The following is a 20,432-nucleotide window of genomic DNA, read 5'->3' on the forward strand; positions in this document are numbered from 1 at the left end:
TGATTACTTACACTAGAGATTTCAGGAAAATAGGGATTCTTGAACATCTTGAAATTTCGTGAAAAAATGTGTTTGCGGTTGAGTGCTTTTTTGGGATGCAGGGTTAGAGCAACGTGGGGAAAATGATACACAATTCAAACAGATTCTTCTGGTTTTATTTGTCTAGTCCTGCCCTCTCTGAGCTCCAGACTGCTTACTCAGCATCTCTACTTGTATATCTAACAGACATCTCAAATCTAATATATATGTATTAGTTTCTCATAGTTATAACAAATTGCTATTGATACGGATTTAGTGGCTTCAAACAGCATGGATTTATTGTCCTACAGTCCCAGAGGTCAAAGGTTTGAAATCAGTTCAGTGGGCTAAAATCAAGTTTGGTAGGGCTGCATTGTATCTCTAGACCTAGGGGAGAATCATGTTTGCCCTTTTTCAACTCCCATAGGCCGGCGGCACTCCTTAGCTGGTGGCCTCTTGCTCCATCCTCAAAGCCAGCAGCATTGCACCTTTGTTCCTCTCTCCTTTCAGCTTCCATCCTTCTGCATGGTCTCATAAACAGCTCTGACTCTCCTGCATTCCTCTTTAAAAAGATCTGTGATTATATTGAGCCCCCCCGGATAATCCAGGATATTCTCCATATCTCAAACTATTTAAGTTAATCATTATGAAGAGTTGCTTTTACTGGGTAATGTAACATAGTCAAAGGCTGTGGGGAATTAGACAGGGACATCCTTGGGGGCCGTCCCTGGATTTGATAGCCCAGCAAATCTATTCCTCCCCCAGCCTTCCTCATTTCCTTTAATAGCATGGCCACCCTCAGACCAGTAAGCTAGCAGCCCTTGTTGACTTCTGTTCTCAAATCTCTATCTTCCCCATTCTCCTATCCCAGTTACCACCCGCACTCCCACCACCCGCATCCAATCCACTGAGTCACATTCGAACCCACTCAAAATGCTTTCCCAGTCCTGCCACACAACTGCATCTAGAATTTGTCCACTTCTCACTAATTCCCACTGAAATCAGGATGCCTTCAGCATTGTGGAGCCTTCGGCCTCCATCCTCTTCTTTTTACTCCTGGGTGTTAATGATCATCGTTAATTACGGTATAAGGCAGTGTGGGCTAGGTGTCAGAAGAGTGGTGCAAAGAGCCCAGGAATATACCTTAGTCACTTTATTGCAGCCACATGAAGATGGCAAGTGAAGACGCACATGCTAGAGGACACTGTGGAGGGAATTTGGGCTGGTTGAGGATTTATCCTGGAAGCAATTCAAATTTCCCATGAAAGACTTCAGTCTTTTTTTATTCTCATGACAGTGAACATTTCCTCTCTATTGTTGGTATGGAATAAAATTAATCTAATCTCTGTTTTTTTAAAATGACTCCTTTCCTTCCTCTCCTTCCTGAAGAAGGAACATGTTTAACAAAATTCTCAGGCAACTGATTTCCAGTAAATGACCTGTACATAGTCAAAATTGGTGTAGAGAATATAGCTTCAGAATGAAGCCAAGTGTCTAAAAAGATAAAATACCCATTGTGGAAATAATATAAAAATATAACTTCCACATTTTATTGTTCTGAATTTTTTCTCTGAAATACTCCCATATGTTGTGGGAGACTTTACAGTTTAATGAAATAAAGGAAAGAAGTAGGTGATTACTTGGAATAGTCTGTGTTATACATAAGATCTGGAAATAATTGTATTTCCTCACTTTTAAGAAAAAAATTGTGGTTGGATTTTTAGCAGGCTAAGTATATATAGTTTTATATGTTCAGTATGACCTTAGCAAAACCAACCTTAATTAAAATTCCTCAAGATCAGAAAATGAAAATTGGAGCATATTAAATCAGATATTCCAAGGAATAAAGTGTTCTGCAAATTAAAATAAAATTTTAAGGCAGAAAAGCTATTGAAACCCCCATCCAAAATAAAGTATAAAGATGTTCCTATTAAGTTTCTCTGCATTTGGTCAGTGGTGGCATGGACTAAATTCATTACCAGTAAGCGTGACATTTTAGTTTTGTGAATACAAATGTTTATTGATTTATTTTTGTCTTCCAGTAATGTGTTTCCAGGTGCTGTACTCATATATTGGGTTAAGCTTTATATTTTGTGTTTTAGCAGTGGAAACAGAAAATATATGTAGTTTGAGCCTTTTCTTAGAATACAATCACAAGAATTATATAGAAGATCCTAGAAAGCCCTAAATAAACCACAGGCTAGTTGCTTGTTAGAGCAGGGAGAAAACTTCCCTGCTCATTTGTTTAAAAAATAGCTTTATTGAGACATAATTCACATACCATGTATTTCACCCATTGCTTTTTAGTTTTTAAAACCGTTTCCTAGGGTCCTTTCAGTGTATTTTTTCAGATATTCACTGCCTCCTTTTCTAATCAACAGATTGATTGGGTTGAGGTGTACAAGAGAGGGGTATTCCAAGTACAGAGGACAGATTTAAGGCCTTGAGGCAGAAAAAGAAGGAAGGAATGGGAAGAACATTGCCCTGGGTAAGAGGGGAAACAACAAGTAGTAAGATAGGTATATTAGTGATGAATTATAAAGTAGATGTTAAAACTTAGACTTATACCTTCATCACCTTGATTACTGGGGCCTTATTATAAGGGTGGAGCCAGTAGAGAACAGGGAAAGCTAAAAACAGCCACAGCCTCAGAGAACCTTCCTTACTGATGTTCTAGTACTGTAGCCTTTTGGTGTTTTGCTGGTTAGCTCATTGGTATTGATTCTCATTCTCTCTGCTGCTTGTCTCATTCTGCTCCCAGCCAGCTATCCCGTCTACCATCCTAGCTCCCTCATGGCCTCTGCAGACTACCATGAGCAGTAATGTGGAATCTTCTTCTGTTCTGTTCTGTGATCATTCCCCTGCTCTCAGCCCTCAATGCCCTCTCATCCCACTGAGAATTCGATTCAGAGTCCTCCCTGCAGCTACCAGGGTGCTGCCCCCCACTTCTCTGAATTTCCAGCCATTCCCCACCCCCAACCCCCAGCAGTGACCTCTGTTCTAACACACAGACAGCATCCTCACACCTCAGAGCCCTTGTGCTTGCTGTTCTGTCTGCCTGGAATGTTCTTTCCCAGGTGTTTGCTTTGCTTTTCTCCTTCATACGGCCTCTGTAAATGTCACCTCCTTAGAGAAACTTGCCTGACCACCCTACCTAAAGTGGAATCCCCCACCCTCATACTTTATCTGCTGCTTCTATGTTATTTTCCTTTGTCAGATTTTCTTGTACTTGACATTATAATAAACATTTACAGTTGGCCCTCTGTAAGCTGGGGTTTTTGCATCCATGGGGTTGGTTGAATCCATGGATGTGAAACCACAGGTATGGAGGGTCGACTTACTGTGACATTTTCTGTAAGGAACTTGAGCATCTGTAGATTTTGGTATCTGTGGAGGTCCTGGAACAAACCCCAAGTGAAGACAGAGGGAGGACTATATTTTGCGTTCACTTAATGTCTCTTGCCCACTGGAATGTCAACGCCTTCAAGGCAGGCTTGGTGCATTATAGACGCTGCAGTATCCTCAGTACCTGGAACATGGTGGGCACTTAATACTGTTGATTGCACACTGACATACTATCGGGCTCATGTTCAGACTTCCCAAAAGAAGGATTCTGTTGGGTTGTCCAGTATTTAGTCCATCTGTTGGTTAAGATGCTAGGTCCGCTGTCCCACTAACCTCTAGGCAGCTCTAAAGTCAGATGCTCATCCCTAGCAAGTCCAACCAGTAGTGATCAGGACAATGAGGTCATGTGATCTTCTACGGATATCCCTTTCTTCCCACTTGAATGGCCTGGTCTCTCCAAAAGGTCTGTGTTTCAACTCTTGGTTCATGAGAACAATTTTGTCAGACCACCATGCTGTGGAGCGGTTGCTTCCAGAGGGTCTGGAGGAATGACTGGAAGCAGTGTTTTGGCTTTCTTCACCTTATTTATGTCCCCCTGCTGTGTGGTCCTGGCCCATGCATGTGTTTTCTCTTCCTATTTGTTCTTGATTTTCATCTGTCTTTTCTCCTCCATTTTCCTTTCTAGCCAGTCTTTTATCTTGCGTGTTCTTTTCTCTCAGCTACCATTTTGCTTTGTCCTCTGAATCATTCCAGAACTTGCTTAGCTTGTCTCTGAGAAACATTTCAATCTCCCTGTTTTGTGTACTCTTTGCTCCTTTGTGCCTTATAGCTGGAGAGAGGTAAGAAAGAGAATGGGGCTGAAACATTCTTTCCTGCCTCCTTTTATTTAACCAGTATTTGAAAACCTGCTTTGTGTAAGATATTGTGCCAAGTTTTGGGCTATCTCTGCAAACAAAAAACCCGAGTTCTTAGTTGGTGAGACAAAGAGATTGTGTATTTATTTATCATTCATTTATTCATTCCCTCATTCAACAAATACTTCTTTTTTTTTTAAAGCATGTATCTAGGAACAATCTGAATAAGAGCTGTAGATTAGAGAATTTTTTTTTAAGGTCAGATTTTTATTTTTTATTTTTTCAGTTTATTTTAATTTGGAGGATAGTTACTTTACAATATTGTGATGTTTTTTGACATACATCAACATGAATTGGCCACAGGTATACATGTGTCCAGATTTCCCTGATAGCTCAGTTGGTAAAGAATCCATCTGCAATGTAGGAGACCCCGGTTCAATTCCTGGGTTGGAAAGATCTGCTGCAGGAGGGATAGGTTACCCACTCCAGTATTCTTGGGCTTCCCTGGTGGCTCAGCTGGTAATGTGGGATGACCTGGGTTCAATCCCTAGGTTGGGAAGATCCCTGGAGAAGGGAAAGGCTACCCACTCCAGTATTCTGGCTTAGAGAATTCCATGAACTATACCCATGGGGTCACAAAGAGTCAGACATGGTTGAGCGACTTTCACTTTCATACTTGAGTCCTGGAGAGGGAAATGGCAACCCACTCCAGTGTTCTTGCCTGGAGGATCTCATGGACAGAGGAGCCTGATGGGCTACAGTCCATGGGGTTGCAAAGAGTTGGACACTATTTAAGGACTAAACAATACATGTGTCTCCCCGATCCTGAAACCCCCTTCTACCTCTCTCCCCATTCTATCCCTCTGGGTTGTCCCAGAGCACTGGCTTTGGGTGCCCTGCTTCATGCACTGAACTTGCACTGGTCATCTGTTTTACATATGGTAATGTATGTTTCAGTGCTATTCTCTCAAATCATCCCACCCTCGCCTCTCCCACTGAGTCCAAAAGTCTGTCCTTTATGTCTGTGTCTCTTTTGCGGCCCTGCACGTAGGATCATCAGTACCATCTTTCTAAATTCCCTATATGTGCGTTAATATACAGTATTTTTCTTTCTCTTTCTGACTTACTTCACTCTGTATAATAAGCTCCAGGTTCATCCACCTGATTAGAACTGACTCAAATGCATTCCTTTTTATAGCTGAGTGATAGTCCACTGTGTCTATGTACCACAATTTCCTTATCCATTCATCTGCCAGTGGACATCTAACAGATAGTTCTTGAGACTTGAATATAGTGACTGACAAAAAAACAAAAATTCCTACTCTCCTGAACCTCTCTACTTTTTGGTAAGACAGACGTACATTTAGACAATTATACAAATGAATGTTAAGTTACACCTGTGTTGAGTCTGATCAAGGAGAGCTCTGGAGTTTGAGACTATACTGGGGGGATTTGTTCTCATCGGGAGAGCTGGGAACAGTTCCCTTGAGGAAATGAAGACTGAGTTGAGATCTGAAGGCACAGAAAGAGTTAACTTGGCAAAGACAGCAGAGGAGTGGAAATGGCAGGTGTGAAAGTCCAGTGTTTATAAGGGGCTTCTGAAGCACTTGAGGACATTGAGAGTGCAGAGAGCAGTCCAGGTGAGGATGAATGAGGCTGAAAATGCAGGCTGGGGTCAGATCCAGCAGGGCCCTTTATGTCCGGTTAAGGCCTTGGGTCCTTATTTTCTGAGCAGTAGGATGCCTTTGATGTGTGGTAATGCCTCAGTGGTAAAGAATCCTCCTGCCAATGCAGAAGGCATAGGTTTGATCCCTTGGTTGGCAAGATCCCCTGAAGAAGGAAATGTTAACACACTCCAGTCTTGTTGCCTGGAAAACCACATACTATACAGGGGAGCCTGGTGGGCTATAGTGCATGGGGTTGCAGAGTCAGGCACGATTTAATGACTAAACAATAACAACAACAACCAGGGAAAGGAGAAGAGCATTTTACAAATCTTTTAAAACACTAGTCTGAAATCTGGGGAGAACAAATGCAGCTGAGCATAGGTATGAGCTTCGAGTGGCGGCTATGCGGAGTTGGAGTAGCCAGCGGCCGAGAGGAGATACCCCACGTCCAAGGTCAGGAGCAGCCGCCGAGAGGAGATACCCCACGTCCAAGGTCAGGAGCAGTGGCCGTGAGGAGATACCCCACGTCCAAGGTCAGGAGCAGTGGCTGTGAGGTGATACCCAAAGTCCAAGGTCAGGAGCAGCGGCCGTGAGGAGATACCCCACGTCCAAGGTCAGGAGCAGTGGCCGTGAGGAGATACCCCACGTCCAAGGTCAGGAGCAGCGGCCGTGAGGTGATACCCAACGTCCAAGGTCAGGAGCAGCAGCCTTGAGGAGATACCCCACGTCCAAGGTCAGGAGCAGCAGCTGTGAGGAGATACCCCATGTCCAAGGTCTGGAGTGGCTGCTGTGCTTTGCTGGACCGGCTGTGTGGAGATACCCCACGTCCAAGGTCAGAGAAACCCCAGTAAGACGGTAGGCACTGGAGCAGCTATGAGGAGATAACCCATGTCCAAGGGCAAAGGAGAAGCCCCAGAAAGACTGTGGGAGAGGCGAATTCACGTTCAGAATCAAACCCCATTCCCACCAGAGATGCTCAGAGGGCTCAAACAAACCTTGCGTGCACCAGGACCCGGGGGCCCCACAGAGACTGAGACAGAACTGTGAGCGTCTCCTGCGGAGGTGCGTGTCGGCAGTGGTCTGCTGCAGGGACAGGCTTTGGGTGTGGGTGTGGCGTAACTCCTCTTGGAGGAGGTCGCCATTAACCCCACCATAGAGCTGCCAGAACTCACATAGGGCTGGGAAATACACTCTTGGAGGGCACCACAGAACCTTGTGCACCAGGACCCAGGAGAAGGGAACAGTGACCACACAGGAGACTTGCCTGTGAGTGTCTGGGAGCCTCTGGCGAAGGCATTGATCGGTGGTGGCCTGCTGCAGGGTTGGGGGCACGGACTGTAGCAGTGCATGCATGGGATCTTTTGTAGGAGGTCACCATTATCTTCACTACCTCCACCATAGTTTGGCCCAGGTAAATAGGGAGGGAACACAGCTCCACCCATCAACAGAAAATTGGATTAAAGATTTACTGACCAGGGCCTTGCCCAACAGGTTAAGATCCAGTTTCCCCCTCAGCCAGTCTATCCCATTAGGAAGCTTCCATAAGCCTCTTATCTTTCTCTATCACAGGGCAGACAGACTGCAAACTACAGTCACAGAAAACTAATCAATCTAGTCACATGGACCACAGCCTTGTCTAACTCAATGAAACTATGAACCATATTGGGCTGTGTGGGGCCACCCAGGATGGACGGGTCATTCATGGTAGAGAGTTCTGACAAAATGTGGTCCACTGGAGAAGGGAATGGCAAACCACTTCAGTATTCCTGCCTTGAGAACTCCATGAATAGTATGAAAAGGCAAAAAGATAAAACACTGAAAGAGGAACTCCCCAGGTTGGTAGGTGCCCAATATGCTACTGGAGATCAGTGAAGAAATAATTCCAAAAGGATGCAAAGACGGAGCCAAAGCAAAAACAACATCCAGCTGTGGATGTGACTGGTGATAGAAACAAGGTCCGATGCTATAAAGAGCAATATTGCGTAGGAACCTGGAATGTTAGGTCCATGAATCAAGGCAAATTGGAAGTGATCAAACAGGAGATGGCAAGAGTGAACGTCAACATTCTAGGAATCAGCGAACTGAAATGGACTGGAATGGGTGAATTTAACTCAGATAACCATTATATCTACTACTGTGGGCAAGAATCCCTTAGAAGAAAATGGAGTAGCCATCATAGTCAACAAAAGAGTCCAAAATGCAGAACTTGGATGCAATCTCAAAAATGACAGAATGATCTCTGTTCATTTTCAAGGCAAACCATTCAATATAACGGTAATCCAAGTCTATGCTTCAACCAGTAATGCTGAAGAAGCTGAAGTTGAACAGTTCAACAAAGACCTATAAGACCTTCTAGAATTAACACCACCCAAAAATGTCCTTTTCATTATAGGGGACTGGAATGCAAAAGTAGGAAGTCAAGAAGCACCTGGAGTAACAGGCAAATTTGGCCTTGGAGTACAGAATGAAGCAGGGCAAAGGCCAATAGAGTTCTGCCAAGAGAATGCACTGGTCATAGCAAACACCCTCTTCCAACAACACAAGAGAAGATTCTACACATGGACATCACCAGATGGCCAACACCGAAATCAGATAGATTATATTCTTTGCAGCCAAAGGGAGAAGCTCTATACAGTCAGCAAAAACAAGACTGGGAGCTGACTGTGGCTCAGATCATGAACTCCTTATTGCCAAATTCAGACTTAAATTGAAGAAAGTAGGGAAAACCGCTAGACCATTCAGGTGTGACCTAAATCAAATCCCTAATGATTATACAGTGGAAGTGAGAAAGAGATTTAAGGGACTAGATCTGATAGAGTGCCTGATGAACTATGGATGGAGGTTCATGACATTGTACAGGAGACAGGGATCAGGACCTTCCCCAAGAAAAAGAAATGCAAAAAAGCAAAATGGCTGTCTGGGGAGGCCTTACAAATAGCTGAGAAAAGAAGAGAAGCCAAAAGCAAAAGGAAAAAGGAAAGATATAAGCATCTGAATGCAGAGTTCCAAAGAATAGCAAGGAGAGATAAGAAAGCCTTCCTCAGCGATCAATGCAAAGAAATAGAGGAAAACAACAGAATGGGAAAGACTAGAGATTTCTTAAAGAAAATTAGAGATACCAAGGGGACATTTCATGCAAAGATGGGCTTAATAAAGGACAGCAATGGTATGGACCTAACAGAAGCAGAAGATATTAAGAAGAGGTGCCAAGAATACACAGAAGAACTGTATAAATAAGATCTTCATGACCCAGATGATTACGATGGTGTGATCACTTACCCAGAGCCAGACATCCTGGAATGTGAAGTCAAGTGGGCCTTAGGAAGTATCACTATGAACAAAGCTAGTGGAGGTGATGGAATTCCAGTTGAGCTATTTCAAATCCTAAAAGATGATTCTGTGAAAGTGCTGCACTCAATATGCCAGCAAATTTCGAAAACTTAGCAGTGGCCACAGGACTGAAAAAGTTCGGTTTTCATTCCAATCCCAAAGAAAGGCAATGCCAGAGAATGCTCAAACTACCACACTATTGCACTCACCTTACACACTAGCAAAGTAATGCTCAAAATTCTCCAAGCCAGGCTTCAACAATACGTGAACTGTGAACTTTCAGATGTTCAAGCTGGTTTTAGAAAAAGCAGAGGAACCAGAGATCAAATTGCTAACATTTGCTGGATCATTGAAAAAGCAAGAGAGTTCCAGAAAAACATCTATTTCTGCTTTATTGACTATGCCAAAGCCTTTGACTGTGTGGATCATAACAAACTGTGGAAAATTCTGAAAAAGATGGGAATACCAGACCATCTGACCTGCCTCTTCGGAAACCTGTATGCAGGTCAGGAAGCAACAGTTAGAAATGGACATGGAACAATAGACTGGTTCCAAATAGGAAAAGGAGTACATCAAGGTTGTATATTGTTACCGTGGTTATTTAACTTATATGCAGAGTGCATCATAAGAAACGCTGGGCTGGATGAAGCACAAGCTAGAATCAAGATTGATGGGAGGAATATCAATAACCTCAGATATGCAGATGACACCACCCTTATGGCAGAAAGTGAGGAAGAACTAAATGGCTTCTTGATGAAAGTGAAAGAAGAGAGTGAAAAAGTTGGCTTAAAACCCAACATTCAGAAAACGAAGATCATGGCATCTGTTCCCATCACTTCATGGCAGATAGATGGGGAAACAGTGACAGACTTTATACTGGCAGGCTCCAAAATCACTGCAGATGGTGATTGCAGCTTACTCCTTAGAAGTAAAGTTATGACCAACCTAGACAGTATTTTAAAAAGCAGAGACATTACTTTGCCAACAAAGGTCCGTCTCATCAAAGCTATGGTATTTCCAGTAGTCATATATGGATGTGAGAGTTGGACTATAAAGAAAGCTGAGTGCCAAAGAAATGATGCTTTTGAACTGTGGTGTTGGAGAAGACTCTTGAGAGTCCCTTGGACTGCAAGGAGATCCAACCACTTCATCCTAAAGGAAATCAGTCCTGAATGTTCATTGGAATGACTGATGTTGAAGCTGAAACTCCAATACTTGATGCAAAGAGCTGACTCATTTGAAAAGACCCTGATGTTGGGCAAGATTGAAGGCAGGAGGAGAAGGGGACGACAGAGGATGAGATGGTTGGATGGCATCACTAACTCAATGAACATGAGTTTGAGTGAACCCCGGGAGTTCGTGCTGGACAGGGAGGCCTGGTGTGCTGCAGTCCATTGGGTCACAATGAGTCAGACATGACTCAATGACTGAACTGAACTGATAGGTATGAGTGAAGAAAGGACATGGGAAGGGTAGTTGGGAGGCTAAAGTGGAGGTCTAGAGGAGAGGCGAGGTTGTGGGTTAGCAAGAGTTTTAACTTTTCAAACCTAGCTCACTTTCTTTTTAAAAAAATTATTATTTTTTGGCTGCATGACATGCAGAATCTTAAGTTTCTCCAACAAGGGATCAAGCCTGCACCCCTGCAGTTGAAGTGCAGAATCGTAACCATTGGATTGCCAGGAAACCCAAATCCCTCTCAGTTCAGTTCAGTCACTCAGTCATGTCCAACTCTCTGGGACCCCATGAATCACAGCACACCAGGCCTCCCTGTCCATCACTAACTCCCGGAGTTCACTCAGACTCACGTCCATCGAGTCAGTGATGCCATCCAGCCATCTCATCCTCTGTCGTCCCCTTCTCCTCCTGCCCCCAATCCCTCCCAGCATCAGAGTCTTTTCCAATGAGTCAACTCTTCGCATGAGGTGGCCAAAGTACTGGAGTTTCAGCTTTAGCATCATTCCTTCCAAAGAAATCCCAGGGCTGATCTCCTTCAGAATGGACTGGTTGGATCTCCTTGCAGTCCAAGGGACTCTCAAGAGTCTTCTCCAACACCACAGTTCAAAAGCATCAATTCTTCGGCGCTCAGCTTTCTTCACATCCTCTTAAATGTATTTATCCAAAAATATTGTTTTTGAAAGTTGACTTACCATAAAGTCAACAAAACTCATATTCATTCAATGAGAAATGAAAGATGATTGAAATAAAAAGGAGTATGAGTAGATAGTAGAAAGAGTAGATACTAGATAGTACAGGAAAAAGATAATGACTGAAATCAAGTATAAAATGTAGCTCTGAGCTCCTCGAAGCCTAAGCAGAAAAGGAAATAATCTAGGTGTTGTGATTATCGAACAAAAAATAGCATGCAGACTTCGCTGGTGGCCCAGTGGTTGAGAAGTTGCCTGCCAATGCAGCGGGCAACGGGTACTATCTCTGATCCTGGAAAATTCCATATACCATGGGGCAGCAAAGCCGACGTGTCATCACTACTGAGCCTGCACGCTTAGACCTGTGCTCTGCAACAAGAGACGCCACCGCAGTGAGAAGCCCTGCACCGCAACTAGAGACAGCAACAAAGACCCAGCATAGCCATAAACTTAAAAAAGTAAAAGGAAGCATGCTAGTTAGCAAGAGAAATAATGTTTTCCTTATAAATATTTAAAGTACTTTATTATAGACGTAACCCAGTTAGCAGTTAGGTCTAGATTCTTGAAACCCAAGCCTCAGCTCTTGAGCTAATTGCATTAGTCCATTTTTGGTGGTAGTCATGTAAGTATTTCAAAAACTAAAAATTTCAGAAATATTCAGAACTGAAACACATACGTGGATTTCTTATTTGATACCTTGCTACAGAGGGGAAGTATAAGATAGTAGAGGAAGAAGAGAAATATAGACCAGGTAAGAAACTCATAATGTGACCCATGGGCACCAAGTAAAACCTTAATGTACTTTCTTGAGGACCTTACTATTTGCCTTTTTTTTTCTTACTGGCTTCTGTGGACTAATTCATTTGTGTCCACATACTTCTTCATAGAAGGCATCCTTCCTGCCTTGTAAGTTGCATTGTCAAGGACAAGAATGCCATACACAAAATGGCATTCTTTTTTCTCAGCTGTAGGCATTCCAGCCAGTAAAACCTACTTCCAGAATCAAGGACCTCAAAATCAGAATCATTTCTAATTATTTTAATAAAGTCATCCAGAGTTCCCAATGACTGTGTGAGTTCCCTGCCCCAAGTGCTTATTCTCCACACCTTCCTTCCTAGCCATGTCCTTGGTGAGCAGCATCAGCTACACTTCCTACTCTCCTGGTAAAATGTTAGATCCAAACACACAGGAGGATCCCAGTAGAGCCAGAGAAAGCAGTACAATAGAGAATAAGAAGTCAGATAAGTTCAGGTTATTGGCACCCAAGACCTCAGCTCTTGAGATAACGGACATAATCCATTTTTGGTAGTAGGTCACATTGGTGTAGATTCCAGGGAAAGAAATACCACATCCTCTTCCCCAGCTTGACAATCCTATCAGGATCCATATACCATCAATATGACATGCCAGAGGCCCTCCAGAATCACCCTGCAGAAGAGATAAAGATCATGAGCACAGTGAAGAAGGGCCATGAAGAGGAGAGTGGTCATCAGGGGTGGAGGTTCCCTACCACAGAGCAGTGAAGCCCATGGAGCTATAGAACTTGGAAGGCAGCCGGACCTCCTACCACTTGAGGGAGACACCAGAAACTTAGAATCATGGAATCTGAAATTGGCAGAAACCTTAGCTAAATATATGAATCGTTTCAAAATACTTACCTGTGATTAAAAAGAAAGATTTTGAAATTTTCACTAAAGTTAAATTCATTGAGGGAACTCTCCTTATTTTTCTATTTTTAGGTCCTTATTGCCATTTTTAGTGTTAAAGTAATTTTTCCTTTATATAAAATGGTGGTGGTAGTAGTTCATAGTCTCTTAGTCTTCCTGTTTTCTTGGTAACAGCTTTGTTAAAATGTAAATCACATACTATTATGTTCAATTTGTATATTCACAGTGTTGTTTGACCATCACCACAACCCTTTTGTGTCACACCCCCTGAGGAAACCTTATACACTTCAGCAGTCACCTTTTCCTCCCATTCCTTCCAGCCCTAGGCCTTTCTCCGTGGATTTGCATATTATGAACATTTTGTATAAAAGAAACCATATAAAATAGGACTTTTTATGTCTCTCTTCATTCACTTAGCATACTCTTTTCAGGGTTCATAGTGTGTGCATGTACTCCATCCCTTTTTTATGACTGAATAATATTAATTATATTGACATACCACGTTTTTGTTTATCTAGTCATCAGTTGATGGACATTTTACTTTTTACTTTTTGGCTACTATAAATATTGGTGCAGTGAATATAATGTACAAATTTTTATATCAATGTATGTTTTCATTTTTCTTGGGTGTTTACTTTGTAGTGGAATTTCTAAATTATATGTTAAGTCTATACTTTTGTGTGTGTGTATGTATAAGTCTATACTTAACCTTTTGAGGTTTTCTAGAATGACTGTACCATTTTACATTTTAACTAGGTATATGAAGATTCCAATTCTTTGCCAACCCTTATTATTATCTATCTTGATTATAGTCATCCTAGTGGGTGTGGAGTTGTGTCACTGTACATTGATTGCTTTTTTTAATAATGAATATATAATTAGGAAATTTTGGCAGAGATGTAGAAGAATGTGCGCATGTGTGTAAAAGAGGGGAAGTAAAACCCAAGTGGTGGTTTTAGAACTGAAAAATAAAAATATCTGAAATAAAAATCTCACTAGATGAACCTAGCAGAAAATGTAGATGGCAGAAGGAAGAAGCAATGATTTGGAATATAGGTTAATTTAAAGTATCAAATTTGAAAAACAGAAAAGGGTAAAAATTAGAGTATTAGGGACTTGTGTGAAAATATCAAAAGGTATAACATAAACTTCTAGTTTCAACTAGAAGAAGAAAAGAAGGAAATGAGGCAGAAAAATAGTTGAAGAAATCATGAACGAAAATTTCCCAAATTTTGATGAAAGGTAAAAGAATAGATTAGACAGCATATTAAAAAGCAGAGACATTACTTTGCCAACAAAGGTCCATCAAGTCAAGGCTATGGTTTTTCCAGTAGTCATGTGTGGATGTGAGAGTTGGACTATAAAGAAAGCTGAGTTGATGTTTTTGAACTGTGGTGTTGGAAAAGATTCTTGAGAGTCCCTTGGACTGTAAGGAGATCCAACCAGTTCATCCTAAAGGAGATCAGTCCTGGGTGTTCATTGGAAGGACTGATGTTGAAGTGGAAACTCCAATATTTTGGCCACCTGATGCAAAGAGCTGACTCATTTGAAAAGACCCTGATGCTGGGAAAGATTGAAGGCAGGAGGAGAAGGGGAGAAGGGGATGACAGAGGATGAGATGGTTGGATGGCATCACCGAATCAATGGATTTGGGTGGACTCCAGGAGTTGGTGATGGACAGGGAGGCCTGGTGTGCTGCAGTCCATGGGGTCGCAAAGAGTCGGACACGACTGAGTAACTGAATTGAACTGAAAAGAATGGATTAAAATAACAACTCAGTGAATCCCAAAAAGGATAAAGACAAAGAAAACCACACCTAGCATATGATTCAAACTTCTAACAATCAATATGAATGAAAATATATTGAACGAAGCCAGAGAACAGTACATTACACCCAATGGAGGGAGACACAAATAATTGCCGATTTTTCATCAGATAGTTATGATCAGGAGACAATGGAATGACACATTTTAAGTGTATAATGAAATGTTTCTTCCTTGAAAAAATTTAAAAGTTGGCATTTCTATGTTAACCTCTTAATATATTTATGAAAACATGAGACTCTGAAAACCCAAACACCAGTGGTTAGCATTACTCTAGATCAATAGTTGAAGAGATTAATAGATAAAGTTTAAGTGATTTATCCAGATGCAAGGAAGAATTTTTGTAAGAACGCTTGTCTTCTGATTCCCAATTCACTGTTGTTTACAGATGGGCAAACCTGGAACCAAATTAAGATGTCATGTTAAAATTAAAAATTTCAAGAGCAAACCCTAACCTGGCAGGTGTCCTTCCCTTTCTTAACATCACCGGCACAAATCATGGTTTCCATGATGACTGGCTGTATTTGTGGCAAGAAGGAGCCCAGTGGGTTGTAGATGTTTTCACATTTCTGGCGTTTAATGATGGGTACTTCTGCTTCCTGGAGTATGGTAGGGTAATCAGCATCTGTAGAGATAAATAGGAATGAAAGGAAAAGTAACCTGGAACAGTAGGGACAACATTCAGTCATGATATGCAGACATCTCGGAATGGTAATCCAAAAGCAGAATACAGTCACTTTCTAATCCTGTTGGCTAATGGAACAGTTTTGTGGCATAGTTAATCTAAAACAATGGATAATTAAAAATTCTGTTTGTGATTTTTTGATCGCCCATCTGGGGCATTCTTAATGTTCTAGATAAAGAGAAATTCTGATATATTTTGATTAAGTAAAAATGTGAATATTCTAAAGTATTCAAAGAGTTGACACAACACTTTGAAAACAGATTAAATAAGCACTAGAAGGCAATGGCACCCCACTCCAGTACTCTTGCCTGGAAAATCCCATGGATAGAGGAGCCTGGTGGGCTGTAGTCCATGGGGTCGCTAAGAGTCGGACACGACTGAGCGACTTCACTTTCACTTTTCCCTTTCATGCATTGGAGAAGGAAATGGCAACCCACTCCAGTGTTCTTGCCTGGAGAATCCCAGGGACGGGGGAGCCTGGTGGGCTGCCGTCTATGGGGTCGCACAGAGTCAGACACAACTGAAGCGACTTAGCAGCAGCAGCAGACTCTTTTCAAACTTCAAATCAGATTTGTTAACCTCTGTTTCAGAGAGGTAATTATGTATTTAAATTGTTAGTATTAAAAAATAAGTAGTTAAATAATATATATAAATTGTTAGTATTTGTTCTTACCAGTATAGCTAGATTATAGCCAAAATATGGGTTAATAATCAATGGCACCCCACTCCAATACTCTTGCCTGGAAAATCCCATGGACGGAGGAGCCTGGTGGGCTGCAGTCCATGGGGTTGCTAAGAGTCGGACACGACTGAGTGACTTCACTTTCTCTTTTCTCTTTCATGCATTGGAGAAGGAAATGGCAACCCACTCCAGTGTTCTTGCCTGGCGAATCCCAGGGACGGGGAGCCTGGTGGGCTGCCGTCTCTGGGGTCGCACAGAGTCGGACACGACTGAAGCGACTTAGCAGCAGTAGCAGTAGTCATATAAATAGGCAGATATTTTATTTGAAAACTTCTGGAGAGTGTTGGTTGATCTGGTTTTGTAGAAAATCTTTGCTACAGTATTGAAATGCCCAGAATATGAATACCCTGAAGTGGGTACAAGAAGGTGATGTATAAAACACCCCCTTGTTGTGTGCATTCTCACCTTCTTCTTTCAGTTTTCCCCATCCAGTGACCCAGCAAGAGTCTGGAATTATCAACCGCTTCTTTTTGACATTGGACAAGCAAATGGGCAGGATGGAAGAACTGTAGGTGACTCTAGAGAACAGCCTCAACAGGGCAATGTCTCCACTGACATTACTGTATGTGGGATGGATGACAATTCGGCTCACACGAAGTATCACGCCTTCATCGAGGTTGTCCCTATCAACTGACCCCAGCTGCACAGTGTACAAGAAAGGAATCCGTGTCCTGAGGGGAAGAGAAAGAGGAGAATAAAAGTGGGCTGTGCTTCTCTGCTTACAGCTGGCTCACAGCAAGCTGCCTTTGTGTGGTTGAGTCTTTGGGGGAGAAAGGAGGGTAACAGACTTGGAATTAACCAGGCTGCTTCCAGCTTGGCCTAGGTTTTGTATGTCTCCTCTTCTCCTACCCCACCTCCCTGCCACTCTTTCTTTTGTTGTCTACTGTTTCTGTGGTATGCTTTTTTATTCTAATGGCCAGACTTTTGTCTTAGTTTTTCCCTCGTTCTCTTAGTCACCTCTGCTGTTCTCCATTGTTTCAGCCATCACAAATATGCTTAGTAGTTATTGTTTTATTTTCAGTTTTGATTTCTGAGCACTAGACCTTTATTTCTGCATAAGAATTTAAAGCAAAATAAAATCACCAAGTTTATATATGTGTGTGTCTGTGTGTTCATGTAATTTAAAATGTCAAGTAGTTTCATAAGATTTACAAAATAAATGAATGACAGACATCCTCTGCCCTGCTGCCCTCAATTCTTGCTATCCAAAGGCAATCACTTTCAACTGGTAGCTCTTTCTTCTAGCATTTTCCCTATATTTTTAAGAAACCCTATATATTGCCATTAATTGTTTTTTCAATTTTAGAACATTGTATTCTTATGTACATGGTGAGGATTGAACCAACAGTTACAGCCACTTCACCCACTTCCTTTCATCATCCTCCTAATCTATGATAACTTTTTGTCAGATTAGTATTGAATAGGTATGTTTTGTGACTATGAAAACATTCACCTCCTGGCCATGTTTGGTACTGTAATTATATTTCTTGTAAAACTTTTTGCTTCTTCTGGAGCTAATATATGGTCTCACTTATTTGCTTTTTTAGTTTGCTGTGTACCTGTCACTACCTCATCAGTTTTCCCCAACTGTCTGCCAAAATTGAAAGTCTCTCAGTATGTTGATACTGTTCAGCATTCTATCGATACTATACTTTTTTTGAAGACCTCTGCCCTATAACTCCAATCTTGGTACTTTTTTTTCTGATTTTCTTGAGGATTCTCTTCTGTGTTGTATTCTGTTTCTGTTTTTGTTTTTTTTTGATTCTATGTTTTCCTGTTTTTCCTCCTTCACTTTGGTGAAGCATATTCACTATGGCTTCCTGAGGAATTGTTCATGACAGCTGCTGCTCAAAATGTTCGTGCTTTGTGTATCTGAGAATGTCTTATTTCTATCCCACACTTGTTGGATAGTTTGTAGATATGGGTAGACTTCTAAGCTGGAATTCTCTCAGCATTTTTAAGTTATTACTTTATTTGAACTTTTTGTTATTGAAAGGTTTGGTTGTTTCGTTCTTTATATATGTCATCTATTGTGACACAACAAATTACCATAAAGCTTAGAGGCTGCAAACAGCAAACCTTTCACAGTGTCTGTTCGTCAGGAGTCTGGTTCCTTCTGAGCAGGCTATACTGAAGCTGGTGTGCAGTGTCGTCTCTAGTCTCGACTCAGAGAGGGGCTGTCACGTCTTCATCAGCCGTTGGCTGGAGACATCTTTCTTCACGGCTGCTCACCACATGGTACCTTGCTTCTCTCACAGATTGTGTTTGTGACCCGAAACAGCCTAAGACAGAGCTCCTGACTGGTGTGTAGGAGGTGATTTGGTGATAAGTAAGAAAAATTTCTGATATAGTGACCACTTACATCATTCTTTTTTGTTGTTGTTTTTACCTCTGTGCCCTGTCCTGAGTCCAGGATGACCTAGGTTTCCTTCTGCCTGCTTGTCTTGGAACTTGCCTTTGTCTGTTGGTTCATTTGTTCAGTTATTTATCGAGAACCTACCTCTGTGTGTCTAATCACCAGCGGGAACTCACATTTGTAAGCAGTGTGCTGCTGTGACTATCCACCTGTCGCTGAGGAGGGAGCCCCCGCAGACGTGAGAGTTGGAGAGCTGCAGGCTGACCTGCCAAGGCCAGCGCGTGGCGGCAGCATCCTTGCCACCCACAACACGGCCTGAGTATACAGGTTGTCCACACACTAGAGGAAGAGGAGAGAGAAACGTGAAAGTCCGCTTGTCCTGTCCTTCTGATCCCCATCTTCTCATCATCTCCAAACTCCCATCCATCTCCAGGACCTGAGTCCTCCCTAGCCTCCATTCTCTGTCCTATTCCAGTTCCAAACCCAGCAGTCTTGGACCCAAGTGGAAACCACTCACCTGACTGGAGGGTTTTCTTTTGGAAAGAGGATATGAAAGACCCTAAAACAAATACACTGCATCATTAATATATAACAACACACATATATAATATACAACAACACCTATTATATATCCAGGTTTTCTGAATAGAAAGGCTTTCTGTGACTTCAATCTCTCAGATTCGTGTTATAGGCCAAATTTTTATATCTACCTATTAGAAATCTTGCTAATTACATACTTACGTGACTTTTTAGCAGCATATATGGAACATAATTCAACTTTTACTTAACGATTCACCGTCTCCTTCAGGAATATCAAGTATGTGAGGTTGTAAATGCATTCATGCCTTCAGATGTTTTTAAGGTGTATACGCTGTTTATTTTTGTCGTGTTTTCTTCAACTGTACTAGCATTTTGCAGTATCTGTGTCTCTTTCTTTGCTGCTACCTATTATCTTTTTGCTACCCTCAGCCAATCCTGCCTTTAAATCACCATGGGCTGGAAAAATAAATGAACAATATAATTCCTGAAATCAAGGACGGGCATTTGTACTTTCAGTTCCATTTGCTTGAATTACTATTTTCCTTGATTTTTTTAGCCAAATTACTCATCTCGTCCAAGTCTTGGATCCAATAGCTTCTTCTTACAGAAACTTTCCTGATCCACCCTGTTTAAAATATAATGCCTCTCAACACTCTAGAGGTCCCTTTCAGGTCACAGTATATACTGCTTTCTAACCTGCCTTATAATTTACATATTTGCTACAGGCTTTGACTGTAACCCCGCCCCCCTCCCCAGGGCAGGGATCTTTGTGTTTACTGCCATTTCCAAGAGCCCTGATTTGTTTGGAGCCTGGCACACAGGGTCCCCTCAGACTTTCTCAGGGCACACCCTTCAGAAGTCACATCTCATGTGTGCAGTGTCCTAGTAGTCTATATGGTAACTTCTTGAGCCAAAAACCGTCTGCCTCTCCCCACCTCCACCTCAGGGGCTCACCCAGCAGAAGGGACAGCAGGAAGGCACAGCCCCCAGGACCCATATTTCTCTCCTCAGTGTCAGCACTTCCTGCTCTCTGGACTCAGGCTCCCAGGGTGAGGCAGGCTGGGGAGCAGCCTCAGAAGAGGGCAGGACCGGCCTCTCCTCCTGGTTGGATCCTCAGCTGTACCCGCCTCCTCCTGGGTCCTCACCCTGGCCAGGAGCTGAAGAGACCAGACTTGAGAAGTGCAGCTGTGGGACCCAGGAGAGGCACTGGGCTCGAGGTGCCCCCTGCTGTCCAGGAGGGCAAAGTGTCTGGGGCCTTTGC

The 20,432-nt window shown here is 42.3% G+C and overlaps 2 protein-coding genes across 7 annotated transcripts in view; one reads left to right on the forward strand and one right to left on the reverse strand.

The window, feature by feature from the left end:
* The window catches only part of SH3D19 (SH3 domain containing 19), a 201,740-nt gene that overhangs the window by 23,629 nt on the left and 157,679 nt on the right, over positions 1–20,432 (forward strand). The window lies entirely within an intron of this gene.
* On the reverse strand, positions 12,382–20,285 carry PRSS48 (serine protease 48). Its single transcript, XM_061384009.1, is given in 7 exon segments — positions 12,382–12,520; positions 12,523–12,786; positions 15,304–15,473; positions 16,681–16,946; positions 18,808–18,970; positions 19,149–19,190; positions 20,126–20,285. Coding segments are annotated over 7 exon segments (996 nt in total). The 5' UTR covers positions 20,169–20,285; the 3' UTR covers positions 12,382–12,472.

Source organism: Bos javanicus, chromosome 17 (assembly GCF_032452875.1).
Source record: "Bos javanicus breed banteng chromosome 17, ARS-OSU_banteng_1.0, whole genome shotgun sequence".
In the NCBI taxonomy this organism is placed as follows: Eukaryota; Metazoa; Chordata; class Mammalia; order Artiodactyla; family Bovidae; genus Bos; species Bos javanicus.